General features: G+C 32.9%; 2 protein-coding genes and 1 pseudogene across 2 annotated transcripts; all 3 read right to left on the reverse strand.

Moving 5' to 3' along the window:
• Window positions 1-255: 255 nt before the first annotated feature.
• LOC145575767 (uncharacterized) lies at window positions 256-3,824 on the reverse strand. The gene is made up of 5 exons (XM_081633576.1): window positions 3,716-3,824; window positions 2,018-2,280; window positions 1,003-1,182; window positions 714-905; window positions 256-333 (listed from the first exon to the last, which is right to left on the reverse strand). The coding sequence occupies exons 1-5, from the start codon at window positions 3,822-3,824 to the stop codon at window positions 256-258; spliced, it is 822 nt and encodes a 273-aa protein (XP_081489702.1).
• A 1,483-nt stretch (window positions 3,825-5,307) lies between these two features.
• On the reverse strand, window positions 5,308-6,336 carry LOC145575768 (F-box/LRR-repeat protein At3g26922-like). Its single transcript, XM_081633577.1, has one exon. It carries the CDS (start codon window positions 6,334-6,336, stop codon window positions 5,308-5,310), a length of 1,029 nt encoding a protein of 342 aa, XP_081489703.1.
• Window positions 6,337-9,611: 3,275 nt separating this feature from the next.
• LOC145575769 (F-box protein SKIP19-like) lies at window positions 9,612-10,951 on the reverse strand (annotated as a pseudogene).
• Between the last annotated feature and the right edge of the window lie 2,755 nt (window positions 10,952-13,706).

Raw genomic sequence — 13,706 nt, forward strand, 5'->3', positions numbered from 1 at the left:
TTGTTCACCAATGTAATAGTTCACCATTGAGTTGCTACAATTATTATTATCTTTTTTCTCATGATTATCAGAATATGCAATATCTGTAGTAGTCATCAACTTCATGATCGTCATTTGCTAACATCACTGTAGTATATATTAGCTCATTATTTTGACAGATCAATGGACTTTAGCAAAGCTCTGTATTTTCCCCATAATTATCTTTGTGCACGTCCGTTACTATGCAGTGTTACATATGCAACTATGCAAGTCAATCTAGGCTGTAAGGCTGTAAGGGTGACTGCCAAGATCGTTCACTTGCATATCTGAGCACACCTGCACACCTTCCAATCTCTACAGATTTTTTTCTGAGTAATTGTTAGAAGTCAGGTTACAATTTGTGTAACTTGTTATGCTAAATGTTTCTTCAGTGAGAATATTTTTCTGATTGTAGTATCGTTTTCTAGCTGAATTGAAGATATATGACCGAATAGAGTTACAGAGTACTTCAAATTATGGCAGAAATCCAAAACATTCAAGGCTAACTAATACAGTATATTAGCAGTTTAGCACTAATATAGAACCATTTACATTGCAAACTCACCAACTCAGATTAATAGTGTCACCTTATAGCATGCGTCGAGCTGCTAAAATCACAATAGGGGGTGTTTCTAAGTACTCAACATAATATTAATTTCCACTTTATTCCGCGATGCCATTGGGAAGCTTGATACCTGGTTAATGAATTCGAGCCCCTCTGTTGAAAACAATTTATCCTTACTGCAGCGAATAACCAGTTTTTCCAAGACTACGGCACTTTTAAGCACAAATTCTATCAGCTGAAGTAGGCCTTTATATGGCTTCTCGCATTCATGTATGGTGATAGTTTCAAGTTTCTTCAGCACACAAGGAGAAGAAAGCTCGCGCTGAAGCACGTTGCAATCACAGAAATAATCCTGATGAACAAATTAAATGAAGCAAGTTATATGAAAGTATATAACAATATGTATACAGTACACATACATTAGATTGACCTACCCCATTGGCATAGATAATAAGTGTCTGCAAGCACTGCGACGCCTTTAGCAGCTTACAAATAATGTTTCGTAAGCAGCTTCCATGGACTCTTGGTCTCAGAGATAAACGATCCCATTTGTTATTATCTTCCGAATCCAGTTTCGAATTTCCACAGTGTCTTAATTGCTGGTGATGAGGAGTGGAACAACATAATTAGCAATTTAATATCCGAACTCATAACACAAACTTGATTTTGATAATCATACTTGGCAAGCAATCTATCATGAACATTCAATCTGTTGGACTACATGATTGATGCATGAATACAGAGTAGTATCCTAATTAAGATGGTACCACAAACATGTAATAGTCAATAAACACCGAGATTTTGAGAGAAACTTAAGTCTGTTTAATCACCTAGTGCATGATTAGAAGCTTTGAATTCAGGATCAAATAAGAATTTGTAACCCCTAACAGAGCAAACATTGTACACGACTGTATGATGACAGGATTTCGATTCAGTACTCTTGATTTCTAACACAAAATGTATATAAAACAGTAAAAGATTTGGTTTGCAATGATACAAAATGCTAAATTAATCAACAAATGACATTTGTTAACATTGTTAATGCATCATAAGGTATTTTTATCCATACCTTTTATCGCATCAAGCACAAGTTGCTAGCTAAAACGATTAGGCATCTACTCACATTCATGTCAAAAGCACAGCAAGAGCATGGACAAATATGATGATAGGAATTGCGTACAAAGTGGTAAGACGAAAAGACTTGAAAACTAATTCCAATGTATACACAAATGTAAAAACCAAAAACATGAAACAAGTTTATGTTGTCAGTTTTTAAAATTATCATGATTTTAATAAATTTAACTGATTTTTGATTCATTATAAGACATAAATCATATGATTTAAAAAAAAAAAAAAAAAAACAAAACAAAAACAAAAAACTGCAACGATGTCAAACGGATCCTTAATATTATTGGAAACAAAAAATAAAAACACCGCATAAGCTTCATAACCCTTAATAAGAACCTCAATGTTTGGGAACTTATCAACTAATTGACCAAAACCGCAATGAGGAATGTTGTAAGGGTTGATCGAAGCATAATAAACAGATGAAACATTGATGAATTGTAGTTGACCCATATATGTTTTTTCAACATGCAAGATGCTAAGGTTAGGGCAATCAATTGTAAAATCCATCACATCTCTTTCATGAAGTTGAAGCATCAACATTTCGATATTCGGAGCCGTAAATTGTACACCTGTATACCAATCAGGTTCACTATAAGCAAGTCTTTCAAACAAGGGCATCCGTCTATCACTCTTTCAAGCGCGCCTTTACAAAATCTCACATTGACGAGTTCCAATCGCATCAATGATCCCACGAAAACCGGGCGTTTGAGTCCGAGTTTTAAACCATCGAGAACGAGCGTAACAATGTGCTGACTTCGAAACACATGACGAGGCACAACACATAAATCTCCATACTCCATAAAAAGAAAAAGTTCTTCGGTTTTTTTTGTTGAAGCGAGATTTGCACATTTTGTTAAAGTTGCTTGTGAAAGTCCAACGACATCGCACAATTTCAACCTGTGAATGACGGGGCTTTTGTGGTGTTTTAGGACATTGCATACAAATTCATCGTCATTGGGATCTTCGAATGTAAGGGTAGGAATCAAAGTCCATAGGTTTCCGAATTGACGAAGTAAGACTGTTCGAACTGCGTCTGTAGTTTTGGGAGAAAAGAGAGAATATGGACAAGTAATTCATCTGCTAATTCGCTTAAGCGTTCTCTTTTGTTGCCTTGGAATTTTGTAGTATTCATGGTTTTGTTCAAAACAACAATGGAGGAAGAGGGGGCGAAAAAGGCTAGGGTTAGGATAAAAAAAAAAATTCTAGTGTGGTAGGTTGTTACGATATATATTAATCACGCAAAATCTAATATATATATATAAAGGGGAGTTTTTTCCCGAGATTTTAGAGCGCCACGTACGATCTAATTTTCTTAGCGTGCCATGTAGGATTATAAATCTTAGTTTTAGCCAATTAAATAAGAGATTATTAATTTCTTTTAGAATTAAATAATTCAAATGCCACGTAAGCAAAATTGGCGAATGAGATTTTTAAGTTTAAAATAATTAAATATTAAATATTATCTTTTAATATTAGGAATTTTATCTAAATATATAACAAATTTTAGCTAATAAATACAAAAATAAAATAAAAAAAATAATCAAACAAACCGTGCATCGCACGGGCTTCATCTAGTTTATATTATTTGCATCCATATTCCGTATTGAAGACACAAGACATGTATACATAGGTCATTTGTGTAAAAAGCATTGAAAATACTGAGTATATCATATTAAATTATTAATGTTGTTCTTAGATCTCTAATACGTAGTATAGCATGCACCATCAAACTTTACGAAAAGTAAACTCTTTTTTTAATTTACACACAAAGGAATTAACATTTATCATCAAGGAGAAAATAAAATTCCTTGGAAAATAAGTCTTAGCAAATACACCAAACTTACCACAATACGAAACAAGTAAATACAACAGGTTTGAAACTAAGAACAGGTGGCGGTCATAGTAATAGCACAACCATATCTGTTGTGGGCAGCAAAGCTTGAAGACAAAAGGTTTAAGTAGTATATATTCATAGGTAACCTGAAGCAGAGGAGAGAGGCTAACCAGTGCTGTTGCTCGGAATTTCCAGACTGTAAGCCTCAAACAGTTCATCACGCGGGAAGAAATGGAACACCCTTCTCTCAGTCTGGCACAAACTCTTCATTAGCTTCATATTTATACACTTGTACATAACAAAAGCATTCTAGGCTAATAGCTAGATTAGTTATAGCACTAATATTGAACCATTTCAATTGCAATTAACTTCAGATTAACAGTGGCAGAGGCGAATTACCAATGCTGAATTCATAATTACTTTATTGAATTTCAACTTTTGCTTTTGGTGACGCTCTTGGGAAGCCTAACAGCTGCAGAATGAATTCTTGTCCCTCTGCTGAAAACAGCTCATCCTTTCCATTGACTTCAATAGACACTTCTTCCAATTTAACTGCACTTTTGAGCACAAATGCTATCAGCTGACCGAGGGCTTCACATGGCTTCTTGTATTCACTAATGATAAAGTATCTAAGGTTTTCCAGCACACAAGGAGAAGATAGCTCATGCATGAGCATATTGCAATCACAGAACAAATCCTGAAATTTTAGTACATGAATTATCTCAATGTTATATGAAAGGTATGCCCAGATTAAATACGTACTAGTATAGTAGTATTATATACTTCCTCCCCTTAACTTTTAGTGAAACTGTTTGAACCAAAAGCTCTCACGGTTTTAGTCAATCTGTTGCAACTAAAAGTGAAGGAAGTATACTTCTGAACTACTTCGTATTAGCTAGATAAATCAATAAGCAGATAGATGACCTACCACATCAGCATATATTGTAACTTCCATCAAGATTGATGAGCTTTTTAGTAACCTGATAATGTCTACCAGACAGCTTCCATAGATTCCTGGCCTGAGAAGTAAATATCTTCTAGGTGCTCGAAAAATCAGTTTCTCACGTCCATATTCTCCACAGGGTTTTAATTGCTGATACAGAATGAAACACAACATTAGTAATATCATAATTGTCTTATACAAGTAGTTATAGTATTGTGTTATACAGTTATACTAAGCAATGATCACCCATAAATAAAAACACCATGCAAGCCTGCAACTAAATGAGCATTATGTTTCATACTCCTGTCCTAACATTTAGGGTCAAGTAGCGATTCATATCCCACAACAAAGCATAATGATTGTAATTCATACACAACTACATATGAGAGGATTTCAATTCAATACTACCTCTAATCTAAAATATTTTAAAGCAAAATTTCTTTTGATACAAAACATAAGCAATTCAACCAATGTGATATACATGAAACTTTCTAACATGAATGCATCAGTACCATAGGACCTATTAAGATGTCACATTACAATTCCAAATATAAATCCAACTAAATTTATCCAACTTCTTACTAAGCTATGTGCAATGTGCATAAATTGCAAAAATGATGACAATTTAGATACACAAAAGACCGAATAATTACATCATAGGTATCACCACAGATTATGATGTGTAGCAACATGACTATGATAACTCTCATATATAAAGCACAAATATGAGTCTAAGTGGTGTATGTGAATAGTGCAAAAATCAAGGGACTTAAATAAAAGAAGAGGGAGTAATTCATACTATAGAGTAATAATAAGTAATCAAAGAAGACAAACCAAAACAAGTGTGCATCTTTTTTCATTAGAAGCTAGAATAAGGAAGCAAAAACTCACAATGTAAGCCCCATTTCTATTATCCAATTCTAAAAACTTGACATTTCGAAGCTTGTTGAGTAATTTGTCAAATTCACCCTGAGCCATGTTATTCGGGTCATCACAGTACGGCTCACACCCAGGCCACTCTGTACATCGATTGATTTTGGCTAATTGAACAGATGAAGCATTAATCACTTGCAGATATCCCAAACATATTCCTTTAACATGCAAGATCTTGAGGTTGGGGCAATTCAATGTGTAAGATTGCTCCTCTATTAATGTTACACTATGATCAAAATAAAGCTCCAATTTTTCAATGCTAGGAGAAGTAAAGTGCAACTTAGTCAATTTGTGAGAATACTCTATCACCAATTCTTGTAATCTAGGACACCCACTTGTTAAAACTTTGAAAGTACCATCATGCATAATCACATGAACAAGTTCCAAATTCCTTAATGAACTCATATCAACTTTACCTGGGAATTGGATCTCAATGTTATGAAGATAAAGCGAAACGATGTATCGATTTCTGAAGGGATCAGATGGAAGATAGTAAGGACTAGGAGACCAAAAATCATCATTTTGAACACTTACAACTTTTGGGTTTTTGGTGGTTAAGGCAATATTTGTCAAGTTGATCAAATTTTGCTTGGAAATTTTATGCACATTTGACAACTCAAAAATATTTGGACCAAAAAAAAACAACTCAAACTTATCAAGGGTAGGATTTTTGTGAAATTTCATAACGTTGAACATAAATTTTTCGCTATTGCTCTTATCAAACCTAAGGGTAGGAATTAAAGTCCATAAGTTTCCGAAACGACGAAGTAGGACAGTTTTAACAGCCTCTCTAATTGGCAAAAAACCAAGAATGTGGATAATTAATTCATCTGGTAATTCACTTAACTTATCTTTTTTGCAATTCCCATCTTCACTACACCCCTTTAGCTTCTTCACTGAGTTGGGATTCATCATTTTTCAGGTTGAAATCTGTTACAAATACAATGATCAAAAGACTTATAAGTAGCAAGAACATGAATAATTAAAATAAGTTAAGTGGATTTTCTGATTTAATTGAAAAGTTACCTCATAAAATGCAGAGAGAATTGCTGCCAAAGAAGTTAGACAGAAGCAAATTAAAAATCTCCAGGTACAACAAGTACTGTATTACTTAGACAGAAGTTCCTTTTTTTTTTCTCTGTAAAATAAGTAAAACCCTATGATTGGATTGGGAACATAGACTAGTACTACTTATTTAGACCTTGCAGTAAAGACTGAAGAGTATGTGGTAAATATTTGCTTTCTCTTAAAACATGGGATTTGAAATTTGATACTTATGATAGACTACTCTTTGCCCTTTTTTTTTTTTTTTTTTTTTTCATTATCAATATTTGGGTCAAATTTTAACACGTATACGAGATTAAATGATTATATGGAATTTTAAAAGATTCATTTTATGGTATATTTTATAGTAATGAAATTACGAATTATACATTTTAAGACGTGGAGATTAAACTTTGAAAAATCAAATGGGACAAAAAAATAGGTTCAGAGGGAATACAAAAGAGTGAGGTACATGCCCATATTTGCGAGGAAATTCCTAATGTTCACAAAAATTAAATACTTCTATGAAATGTGTATGAAACTTACAATATTGTTATGGAGTACTCGTACGAGTATTTGTTAAGCATATACCCCCCTCATTCCCTATTTTAATGTTTTAATTTTGTTTAATTTTTTATAATCTTTAAAATATGTCTTAAAATGTATATTCTTTTATATCTTTAGAAATTATAAAAACTTAATACTAATAAATTATACAATGAGAGGATTCCTTCAAAATTTCGCATGACTAGATTAATGAAAATTTATTGTCGCCTAGATTGTACTTCCTTCCACTACTAGCAACAATAACCCCTTTACCAAAAATTTAAAAAAAGATATTTTAGCATGTAAAGGAGCAAATCAAATACAGAGTATGTAAATGATTAAAATACAAACTAAACTGAAGGTAACTCTAAATCATCAGTGTTAATTTAATATGATTAACTAGTTTTTGGGCTCGGGCGATGCCCCGGATTATTACGTGGAACTGATCAGTAATATATGTTGTAATTTATAATTCAATTTTCTTGTAATTGAATTTGTTGTATTGTCATTTGTTAGATATTAATAGTTTGTATTCAAAATATCACATAAAAAAATCATATAGCTTGGTGGTAAAACACTAAGTTCCAAAGTTAGAGGTTGTGAGTTCAAATCTTGTTGTGAACTTTTTTTATTATTATTACTAGATAAGCCTCATGCGATGCACGACATTAAAAATTTCTTTGAAATAAATATTTATTTTACATATGTTCCTCGTATGAGATAGATTATAAAAACATAACCATTAATTACAATGCTATTTAGATCTAACTAATTTTGAAGAAGAGTATAAATTTAAGTAAATTATGCAATACGAAGTACTCTTTAACTGGGAGTAATTATATTTTGAAGCCAAATAGTAACTCATAAATTCATCATAATATAATATATGGAATATAATATAATATAATATAATATAATAATCGTTTTTTTTTAATAATTAAGGTAATAAAAATAAAAATATGATGTTAGCAATTAATTTAGGCGGGAAAAATTTTAACCACAACTTGACATGTGTACAAATGTACAATTTGAAAAAGTAATAATGTCAGCGGTTGTTGTTTTAGTTTATTTATATATAAGTGCATGACATGGAAGGGAGAGCCACATGGCGTTATGATTAGTTGCATGGGTGACGTGGCGTTATAAGTAGTTGCATGAGTGATGTGGCATAGTGAGCAGAGTTTATGTGACACGTGGACGTTGTTAGAAACGCCTTTTAATATATTAGTATAGATATAGATTTGCTTATATACACTTTAAACCTTCGTTTTAAACTGCGTATCAAAAAACGTATGTTGCTAGTAATACTCTCTGTACTTCGTATAAGCCAAGGAAGTACTAGGAAGTATTAACCAATATCAAATCATTGTTACCAAGCATAGCTTGGTCTAGTGGTCAAGTTTGTATCTCACAATCAAGAGGTTGTGAGATCAAACCCCACTAGAGACACTTTGAGGTTGTAGATTCCCTTATCTTTCCCCCTCACTTTTAAAGTGTCTAGCCCGCTAACCCGGGTCGAGAGGACCTGTGAGAGCTATATTCGATCGATTCCTGACCTTACAGCTAAATGAACATTAGCAATTATATTGTACTAATTGATATACTACCTCCGTTTTTTATTAGTTGACACGTTTTGACTTTAGCACTATTCACACACTCTCTTTTGACCGTGTTTTGTGATTTATACGTAATGAAAAATATAGTCATGCGGAATCTTGTTAGATTCGTCACGATATATATTTTCAAAATATCAACTTTTTATAATTTTTTATATTCGGTAATTAAAGATATTAACAGTTGAATTTGTGCATTGGCAAATATGACTAAAGAAACGTGTCAACTAAAAAGAACGGAGGAAGTATAATATTATGATAAACTAAGCGATAAACACTACCAAATCATTGCACATACTTGTAGCCTTCTACCAATCTCAGCACAATTTGCATGATTTCCACAGAGCACAAAACCAGGGTATGATGGTTGCAATTATATATTTCCACCTGAAAGTTTTGAGCTGTAATTGTTGGACAAATTTCTTTTTCTGTTTTTCTTTTTTTTTGGGTCGAAGTAAGAGTTAGGGAAGCAATAGCATTCATACTAATAAAAGTGAACAAAATGAAGTGATTCTAAATTGTTTTAAGCGATGGAGATTAATAGATGTGAAAAATAGATTCATTAACAGGAACTGCATGAGTTTCTGAAAAGGGCATTTTACAAGATAAACTAAGCCTAGCCATGATGAAGCCATACAACAATCCTCCATCGTCTCAAGACTCTCAACCAATTCCGATAAAAGAAAGGACAAATATTAAATCACATTGGACACAAGTCATACAACCATTCCAAAATCAACATAAGAAAAGCAGGCAAACACGACTGTGGAAGCAAAAAAAACCAGACTGATGAAAGAGTTCAAAGAAATTTAACCTAAGATAAAAGAGGCAAACAAGATTGTAGAATGTAGAGCGAACAATGCCAAAAGAGAGCAAAAAAACATCAGTCCTAGAATCCACTAATCATAGAGTACTTAAGCAGGGAATCACCAAAGTATATTGTATATTCATCCTCAGTATCTGGAGAAGCCACAATCCAAATCCAAATCCAAATCCAAATCCGAATCATACGTATCGTAATTGAATTCCTCCTCTAAATCGCAAAAAACTTGATGGTTATAGTCTGAAGTGGAGTCATCAGGCTGTCGCACGTGCTTTATCTGCTCACATTTTTTGCCCAATGAAATAGCATGCGCGTAAATCAAGAGATTCAAGAAGAAGACATCCATCAAGAATTGCTTTCAAGCCTTTATTTGACATACAATTTCCTATCAGTTGAAGAGTGCGCAAATTAGCAATGACTAATGCTTCAGCATCATCGCCAATGCTAAGGAAATCATAATTAGACGCAATATCATTTAAAGTAAATGACTTGAGTGAAGGGCAGGTGCGGCCTATAGCTTCAATTGTATCAACAGAGAAAGAACATATGATAATCACCACTTCCTCGAGTGCAGGGAGCATTTTAACAGCTTCAATCAGTTTTCCATCTGAAACATCAGTGTCATGCCCAAGTCGCAGATGCTTTAGATTCTTCCACCTATTCAAAATATAATTCAGAGTTGCAATAACCAGCCAAAGATTTAAATAGGAACTAGTACAAAGAAGCACAAATTTGAAATTTCACGATTAAAAATCAAATGAAATGAAAAATCACGATTAAAAAGACGTATTTGGAGGAGGGCAAGGGTTAAATGCATATAAATTCATTCTCATTACCGTCATTTACTGTCACCAAATCAAACACATGGGACAATATAGGCAATAAAATTTTACTTGTACTAGTTGTACACACATAAGTAGAGCAAACATTGTAGTGTAGCACAAGCACCCACAATTTCAAAGCACCTAGTTTTTAGATGCTCCCTCTCACAACTTTAGCACATCATAAAATGAATGTACAAAAATATGTCACCATTTCAATAACAGAGTAAGCACCATCAATTTTTCTTGAGCAACAAATTAAAAGCAAACATTAAACAGCAAAGAACCAAAATCATCACTGCACATATACCATTATATCCATAATTTGAGGAAAACAGCCAAAATATGTCCATAATATATAATTTCTCACAATTCTTGACCAACATCATTGACATAAACTAATAAAATTCAAAAATTGTAAACACCCAGAAAAAAATTTAAGCAACCCACAAAATGAAATTACCTTTGAACAATGTACATCAAGGTCTCATCATTACAAACACACTCCAAATAGAAGAGTCATATCAATGGTCTTGAACATGAAAGGTTGTTTGCAGAGCATACGGAACAACATACAAACCTTTTGAACCATTTTCGATTATTTGAATTGTGTTTAACTTCGATAGAATTAGGAACCAAACTTCATCTGGAAGCTCCAACCAATTGGGAGTGTTCTTCTCCATCTCCAAATTCTGAGATTAGTTCATCTTGTGTTTGAATTTGGATGGTTTTGTAGAAGTAGATAGTTGAGGAAAATTAGGGAAAATGGAGAGCTTTTGTTATGACAGTGCGACTTCTAGTCTTCTACAAGTAATTCAGGGATAAAATAGTATTTTTACAGCAGTTGATATTTAACGTATAGTCAAAATATGGATTAATGTCACAACTTACAAGATTCCCAATTCATTCACATGAAACAATATTTGGAATTTTGGATTAATGTTGAAGAATTGGGAAATAAATTGTGGCACTAAACACTCTTCACAGTTGGTAAATTTTCAAACAATTCAATCACAATTTTCAAATAATTTATTCACACAAGTATGTACTTGAAGTAGATTAAAATTGTACGTAATTAAAACTCCCTTGGTTTTAGTAACAAAGATGGTCAAAGTAAGAAAGGAAAAAAAAAAAATGAATGAGTTGCAGTTTCTAGATAGCTTGATAGATGTTTATGACACACCTTTACTTTGAATCTTCCACTTCTGTAAAATCTGCACTATTTTACTTTTACTATCAAGATCCTCCTCTTGCAAGCTGCTCATATATGCATCAAGGAGGAACATTTCCAAACTTAAGAACAGTGTGTTAATCCTTCTGTTCCTCGAGCCTCCAAAATGTAATGTTGTCATTTGGGCCAATCTCGCTTGTATGGAGGAGAATGTTTGTTGCTTAAGAAGAAGCTACACAGACACACTCCTTTCCTCGGCTGCCAAAACCGCCCCTCCTCCCTTTCCCCACCGATCATTTCAGCGGTTTGTTAATCTTATATATAAAGTGAAAGGGGGTTTCGAGTGATAATTTTCACTTTTTCAAAATACCCCTCTTAATTTTGTATTTCTTTTTTTTAAAAAAATAAAACTACAATTCTTGAAAAAAAAAACTACCATCTAAACAAAAAAAACTACCACCTAAAAAAAACTACCATCTAAGAAAAAAAAAAAAAAAGAGAATCGAGCTTGATATACTCACACACGCGAATGTTCGTGTGTCGCTTAGCTTGTGTTGTTTAAAGAGAAGAAGAAGATTAATTTTGCTTAATACATAATTACATAAAAAAAAGTCGGAGAAAACAATAATGTAACCTGTAGTAAATTAAACATGTGTGCATAATTTGATTTTATTTAAAATTCCTTTTAACGTGATTTTAATCTTTTCTTTATAGTAAGCAGTTTGTAAATGGTTCGATTTATAAGCGGTTTGATTCATAAATGGTTTGGTTCATAAACGGTTTAGTTTGTAAATGGTTTGGTTCATAAACGGTTAAGTTTGTAAGTGGTTTGGTTTATAAACGGTTCGATGCAAACGGGTTGCAGTTTGTTAACGGTTCGGTGTAAACGGCTTTTATCTCGGTTCAAACGGTTTAGGGTTAAATTCGGTTTCGGGTTAGAAACGGTTTGGTTTTATTTCGGTTCGGTTCTGATACGTTTTAACATTATTCGGATCATTCGGTTTTGGGTTTACTAATTTAAAATACGGTTCAGGTGGTTTTCGGTTTTTGAACGGGTCGGTTGGTTTCGGACAGTTAAACGGTTTCAGTTTGAAATTTGACAATACTTGTATGATACTCTCCTTAAATAAATAAATAAAATAAAAAAAAGTATTAAAAAAACCCCTTACCATTTTAGATTCCCATTATAAGCTTGACATACAGTGAACCTTAAAACAGAGAAGTGAATCACTAATGCCTATAACCAGAAATAGAAATCTAGTTGTAAGTAGTAGAAAATTCTAAAATTAACTACCAATACAAGAATGGTGGAGCGGCAATTCGGCAAAGAACCAACATACACCACTAATACATGCGTTGTGTTTGTGTGATGTAAAGGAGAGACAATAGTATTTTTACAAAGATATTAAAATCGGGATTCTACTTTGAATCAAAAGGGCTTATCAGAATCGAATCGTAGAATCGTACCAACATGCATAATCAAGAAATCATATCTAAATTTAATAAAATATGTTTAAATTATGAGTTTGAAACCTAATTATTGGTAGAAAATAGTTGTTTACCATTAAGCAACCAATAATTGATTATATATATGTACAAATAACTATATAGACATGTTTTAAACTTGTAAGAATTTCGCTAGTTAAGATAAACATGTAAAATCAGGTAAAATTGTAAATCGAATCATGTGACATATACATAATCGTAATCATAGAATTCTAAGATTTAAATCGGGATTTTGAATAACAATAATATATATTCCACCAATGTATGGGCAAGCTAAGATCTCCCATAAAATTGTAGTGGTGAGTGAAATACTCACTATGATTAGAGTGACGGATATGAGCTCTAAAAAATTAGAAATATAAGTTGTATAAGGGTCTCTGTATTAGCAAAAATATGATTGTTCTATCCCGTTCAAAAAAATACATAGATAATTGTTCTATCAAGGGGTATAAATATAATACCCTCTGTTAACATTAGCCTATTAGTAGATATTGTCCTCTCTTCTACTAAGCTGAAGTATCAAACCCAATATTAAGGTATTCAACTTATTAGAGGCATTTTGGGTAGCACTTGCGTCTTACGAAATAGACGAATAGTACCAAAGAGGACAATATCTACTAGTGGGCATATGTTAACCTGGGGTATTACAATATGGCAAAAGTTAATGAGCGCTCGCGGGGCGTTAGATAAAAGAATTAAAGTGCAAATATTAGAGTAAAATTAACATTAATTACACCAAACGACGCGTGATTTTGTCATGC

This window comes from Chenopodium album, chromosome 13, assembly GCF_948465745.1.
Source record: "Chenopodium album chromosome 13, dcCheAlbu1.1, whole genome shotgun sequence".
Classification (NCBI taxonomy): Eukaryota; Viridiplantae; Streptophyta; class Magnoliopsida; order Caryophyllales; family Amaranthaceae; genus Chenopodium; species Chenopodium album.